This window comes from Gracilinanus agilis, chromosome 5 (assembly GCF_016433145.1).
Source record: "Gracilinanus agilis isolate LMUSP501 chromosome 5, AgileGrace, whole genome shotgun sequence".
Lineage (NCBI taxonomy): Eukaryota > Metazoa > Chordata > Mammalia > Didelphimorphia > Didelphidae > Gracilinanus > Gracilinanus agilis.
This window is the reverse complement of record NC_058134.1, coordinates 264919477-264925476: the sequence shown is the minus strand read 5'-3', so window position 1 is coordinate 264925476 and position 6000 is coordinate 264919477. Positions and strand designations below refer to the sequence as shown.

Genomic DNA, 6000 nt, shown 5'->3' with positions numbered 1-6000 from the left:
GATATAGATATAGATATAGATATAGATATAGATATAGATATAGATATAGATATAGATATAGATATAGATATAGATATAGATATAGATATAGATATAGATATAGATATAGATATAGATATAGATATAGATATAGATATAGATATAGATATAGATATAGATATAGATATAGATATAGATATAGATATAGATATAGATATAGATATAGATATAGATATAGATATAGATATAGATATAGATATAGATATAGATATAGATATAGATATAGATATAGATATAGATATAGATATAGATATAGATATAGATATAGATATAGATATAGATATAGATATAGATATAGATATAGATATAGATATAGATATAGATATAGATATAGATATAGATATAGATATAGATATAGATATAGATATAGATATAGATATAGATATAGATATAGATATAGATATAGATATAGATATAGATATAGATATGAAGCAACCAGGTAGCACAGTAGATAGAATACTAGACCAAGAATCAGGAAGCCCTGAGTTCAAACTCAATCTCAGACACTAGCTGGCTGTGTGAGCCTGGGCAAGTCACTTAATTGCCGTCTGCCTCAAAGTTTCTTCATCTGTAAAACTGGATCAATAATAGCTCCTACCTCTCAGAGGTATGAGGGTAAACTGTATAACATATGTAAAGTGCTTTGCAAACCTGAAAGCACTCTATAAATGCTAGCTATCTGTATTAGAATAGTATTATTATAATGATCTCATTTTATATTCACAACTCTGGGAGGCAAGTGTTGTCATCATTACCAAAAAAATATACAGACAAGTTAACTGAGGCAGACAGAGCTAATGTGACTTGCCTAAGTTTCTGAGGCAGGATTTAAATGCAATTCTTCCCAACTCTGAAAAGATGATACTGGGAATAGGGGAATAGTTAGATGCCAGACAAACTGGGGACACTCTCACACCTCACAAGGGAAGGACTGACAGATAAACACAGGGAAACCAAATGAGGATGTGAGGTTTGGGAATGACAGTTTCCTCATTACAACTCCAAGTCCAGCATTCAGTCTGCTATGGCACATGGCTGCATCCAGAGTAAGGTCCTTTAGGGCAGAGACTTTTTCATTTTTGTTTTAGTAACCTCAGCACCCCATGTAGTTCTCTGCATATAGTAGACACTTAAGGTTTATTTCATTGGATCAAGTATGTAGAATTATGCTTAAGCTAGAAATATTGGTATAGAATTCTTATCTTGGAAAAAAAACCAAAAATATCATTGCATTACCATGTACAGTCAGTCCTCATTTTAAAATCTGCCAGGATAAAATTCACAAGGCATCACTCTATGGCACAAATCACAGTTCTTGCAAAGGTTCTTAATTGTTCCTTAATAATCCCTTAGACAACTTGCAATTTACTCATTTAGAAAGAAAATTAAGTAGAAAGTCTAAAATGTAACACATTGCTTGATGAATGAATGAATGATCTGATCTACAAGAGAATTGTGTGTAAGGAGGCTTGTGATTGATAGATAGACATTTTATAGAAATAAAAGACAAGTTCACATCTCGATTCTGCTGCTTTTAATAATAATACCATGGGCAAATCATTTAATCTTCCTGGATCTCAGTTTCCTCATTTGTATAGCAGTATGTAAGCCTGGCCACAGTGCTCGAAATAGTTCCCCTTCTGGTTGCCACCTCTTAGAATCCCTGGCTTCCTTCACAATTCAGCTCACACATCACCTTTTACAGAAGGTCTCCTGATCCCACTGTCTGCTAGAGCCTTCCATCTACCCTCTATCAATCTCTATGTATCTCTATGCATCTTTTTTCTATGTTGCCTCCCCAATGAGATATTTTAAGGTGAGCCTCCATCAACTCTGTAAGTACCTTATATGAGTCTAATTGTTGATGTATTGTCTCCCCTACTAGAATTTAAGCTCCTAGCACTTTGTTTCTTTTCCCCAGAGCTTAGCATAGTGCCTGGTCCATAGTTATTGCCTAATAGATGCTTATTAATTGATGGTTGGACCAGATGACAACTAAGATTTCTTCCAATTCTAAATCTATGATCTTATCACCTAGCTCACTGGGCAGTATGGTTATTGGCATGTCTGCTTTTTTATTTGTTCAGTTCACAATTTGGGGGAAAAAACTGTTATTTGGGTTCTGTTGGGGTTCACAATATTGGGGTGATTTATTCTAGTTTCTGTTTCATAATTTAGCTTGAGTTAAAATCTCTGGACTATTAGTTCATATTTCCAAAACAGCTTACACTTGACTCATCCATGTGTAATGAAATGCACTCCATTCTTTTGTAAATCCCATTTGTTTCAGCAAATTAAAAGTAAAATAAAACAATATTGCAAGTTTTAAAAAAACCTAATTGACTTTTAAAAACATGAATTTTCAGTTATGTAATAGCCATTTAGTTTTAAGAATTCAAATCAGGCATGAAAATATGTGAACTAATTAATTGATAAGTTTTAAAGAATAAAAGAAAAATTTTATATCAATATTTCTTTTTCTTTCTCTCTCTCTCTTTCTCTCTACTTCTCTCTCTGCCCCCTATCTCTCTCCTCTTTCTCTCTCTCTCTCTCTCTCCTTCTCCCTCTGTCTTTCTTTCTCTCTGCCTCTCTCACTCTCTCTGCTCCTCCCCTTTCTTCCCCTGTTAAGGTCTGTGCAAATTACCATGGCTTGTTTTTGATTAGTTATATTATGTTATAAATAAGTCCAGATGTTTCTATTATTCTGTAATTTGATGCGTTTGGACTAAAGTCTTCCTAGAGGTCTCCCCAACGCACCCCCTGTCATGATTGATTTCCACATTAGAGCTATGTTGTAAATTGGAGTTTTTCAATTGATTTTTACCCCAATAACTATTCCGCTCATCTAGAGAGGTAGCAAGCCTTGAGATCAGATGCAAGATCATAGATCATTTAATTTAACAAAGTTCATTTCACTAACGTAATAGCCAGAAAGCTTGCAATTGTCACATATATATATATAAATAGATTCTAATATAATATATTAAATATGATATATTTACATATCAAATGTAACTAGACTAAGCAAATTATTTACATTGATTAAAGAACTATAATAGCTAATATTTTCAAGAAACATGTTAAATCTACAGCTTAATCCATCAATGGCCACAAATATATCATTGGTTCATTTTTGTGGAAAATCCAGAGCCTACCTTTTGAAAATGCCATCTCGAAGAAATGAAAGTAAGATGTGTTTTGTTCCAAATAATACGTAACAGTAACAGATATTGTCTTTTTGCTCCTTCTGTTTTTCAGGGATCTGTCTTACAACCTGATAAAAGATTTACCCTCCTTCTCTGTTTGCCAAAAACTGCAGAAAATGTAAGTGTATGAAAAAAGCCCGCTTCTAATCATCTCTTAACCAAAATGTATGAGCACCTTCTCTGCGATGTCTGGGCTTAGACAACTGCCCAGAGCACTGAGTGGTTCAGTGCCTCACCTAGGCGATACCTGATCCCAGGCTTTCTCTCTTCCAAGCATGCCACCATCCATTCCATGCAATGATGATAGCTAACACGTATAGAATGCATTAAGGTTTGTGACATACTTTCTGTCTATTATCTCTCTACAACTCTGGGAGGCAGCTGCTACATTATCTCCATTTTATTGTTGAGAAAACTAAGGTTAGGAGCAGCTAGATAGTGCAGTGAAGAGAGCATCAGGCTTGGATTCAGGAAGACCTGGGTTCAAAATCTACTCTAAGACACAACCTAGCTGTGTGACTCTGGGTAAGTCACGTAACCTCGATTGCCTAGCCCTTATCACTCTTCTGTCTTAGAATTAATGCAAGGTAAGAGGTTTGTTTTTTTTTTTTTTAAAGAAAAAACTATGATTAAAAAACTTTTGTGTCAAAGACAGTATTTGAAGGCAGGTCTCTCCTATTACTGAAACTAACTCTTCCTTCTATACTGATCATTTGAATGGCATTAATGTAAAATTATCGGAGTTAACTACTGATAATGGCGTAAATAGCACTTTAACCAATGTTGATGGTAATTTACCCACTGGTAGTAGTAATTTAACTAGTGTTGGTAATAATTTGATTAAAATTAATGATGGTTTATATGGTGTTGATAATAATTATGATGCCAATAGCCAAGGAAATCTCGCCTCGTAAGAGTTGCCTGGTGTTGGAGGTAGTAGGGGAAGGACACATGTATTCCAGTGATGTTACCATCGCTGGAAATTTTTTTTTTAGAACTTCAGGAAAACTAGTCATAATTTATGATCGTACCTGGTCTTTCGTATTAAAACCAATGCTCCCGGCTTAATCTTAGCCTTATTCAGCAGATTTGGATCTCTATCTAATAGATTCAAAAAAACCAAGTCCACCCTCTGAAAATAACTTAAGTGCATTTGTGTGTATACAACGAATTCTCAATTGCCCTCAGCTTAAAGGAATCTCTACAGCGGTAGTTGCCAAAGTGTCTGCACCCATAGTTACATCAATGGAATAAGTTTACTCTCTGCATAACTCTTTTGAAAGTACTTGAAGTACTTTTTCAAAGTATTAGAGAGTTAGTTCAAAGTATCTGAAAATAATTTCAAAATACATTCTTTCATTTTTAAGGCAGAAGAGCAGTAAGACTAGGCACTGGGATTAAGTAATTTGTCCAGGGTCACACAGCCAAGAAATGTCTGCAATCAGATTTGAACCCAGGACCTCCCATCTCTGGGCCTGGCTCTCCATCCATTGTGCTACCCAGATACCCCTGAAAGTAGTAATACTATTGATGCAGTGGAAGGCATGTTGGACTTAGGGTCAGAAGCTCTGAGTTCAAACCCCATGAAAGATTTATAATAGATTGCACGATAATGGGCAAATCACTTGACTACAGTTCCTTCATCTGTAAAATGGGAATAATCATTGCTGTGGTGCCTACCTCATAGAGTTGTTTAAAATGCCTTGAAAACCTTAAAGAACTATGTAAATGTGAGTTGAAAGGAATAGTGGAATAGTGCCAAAGGCAGAGAGACCCATTTCTCATGCATTCTCTCCATTTGAGAGTCTACAGGATTTACTGAAGTTCTTAGTACCCTACGCAACTTTGTGAAGCCATAAGTTGCAAAGAAGGTATTGATCTGTATTAGTAGAGGAAGTTTCTTTTGGCGAGCTCCCAAAACCAAAGAAAGCACAGGTCCTGTCCCTATCCCTCTCTCCATCCAATCTAATTTGGTTGATTTTTTGAAACTGGAATCTGTTGAATAAGGATCCAAATCTTTTAAATTAGGCTAGGATGGAGCTGGGTAGTATTGGTTTTAATACTAAAGACCAGGTATGGTCCTAAATTAAATAAAAGTCAGTCATACTACCTTATTGTCATGCTTCAGATCTATTTCTTTGAACCAAAAGTACTTAAAAGTTCTCTGATGTTGATAATCTTTAAAATGAAAGACTCTCAACTCTCATTTCAGCGTCCTGCGTCATAATGAAATCTCTGAAATTAAGGCAGACACTTTCCATCAGCTGATTATGCTTCATTCACTGTGAGTATGAGCAAGAGGGGACTCCCTCCCTCACCCACGATGATTTTTCATTTTTTTTAAGCAACTCCCCCCACCAAAAAAATGAATTTCTTTTCATTTTCCACTCTCATGGGTGGCCTCCCAAGCATATATTTGCCAATGAAAAATAAACATTGTTTTTCCTGCTGATAATTTCCAGGATTAAATTTGAAGTCATGAATTTGCAGTCACAATATCTACTGGTCTAAGGAAGTTAAATATTAATAAGCAAGAAAAAGGCAAAGTTGTTCAGGCTTCTGCAGTATTTGTTTATTATGTAGTCGGTAATTGGTGGTGATCAGTTACTATGAGCAGCAGCAGACAAGAAATGGTTTGCAAAGGCCATTCCAGAATTTTCTGCCAACTTGTCTCTGCTCTTCAGCTCCTGTGTCCTACTAGAGATTATTTCTGTAGTTTGGTCAACTAATAACTGTAATTGTGTTACTACTGAGT

General features: G+C 35.3%; 1 protein-coding gene across 2 annotated transcripts in view; it reads left to right on the top strand.

Moving 5' to 3' along the window:
* LGR5 (leucine rich repeat containing G protein-coupled receptor 5) overlaps positions 1-6000 on the top strand; it is a 207275-nt gene that overhangs the window by 180400 nt on the left and 20875 nt on the right. For both annotated transcript variants that reach the window (XM_044679732.1, XM_044679731.1), the window contains exons 12-13: positions 3298-3363; positions 5458-5529. In XM_044679732.1, the coding sequence (XP_044535667.1) occupies positions 3298-3363; positions 5458-5529 (138 nt within the window). The remainder of the gene's footprint in view (positions 1-3297; positions 3364-5457; positions 5530-6000) is intronic.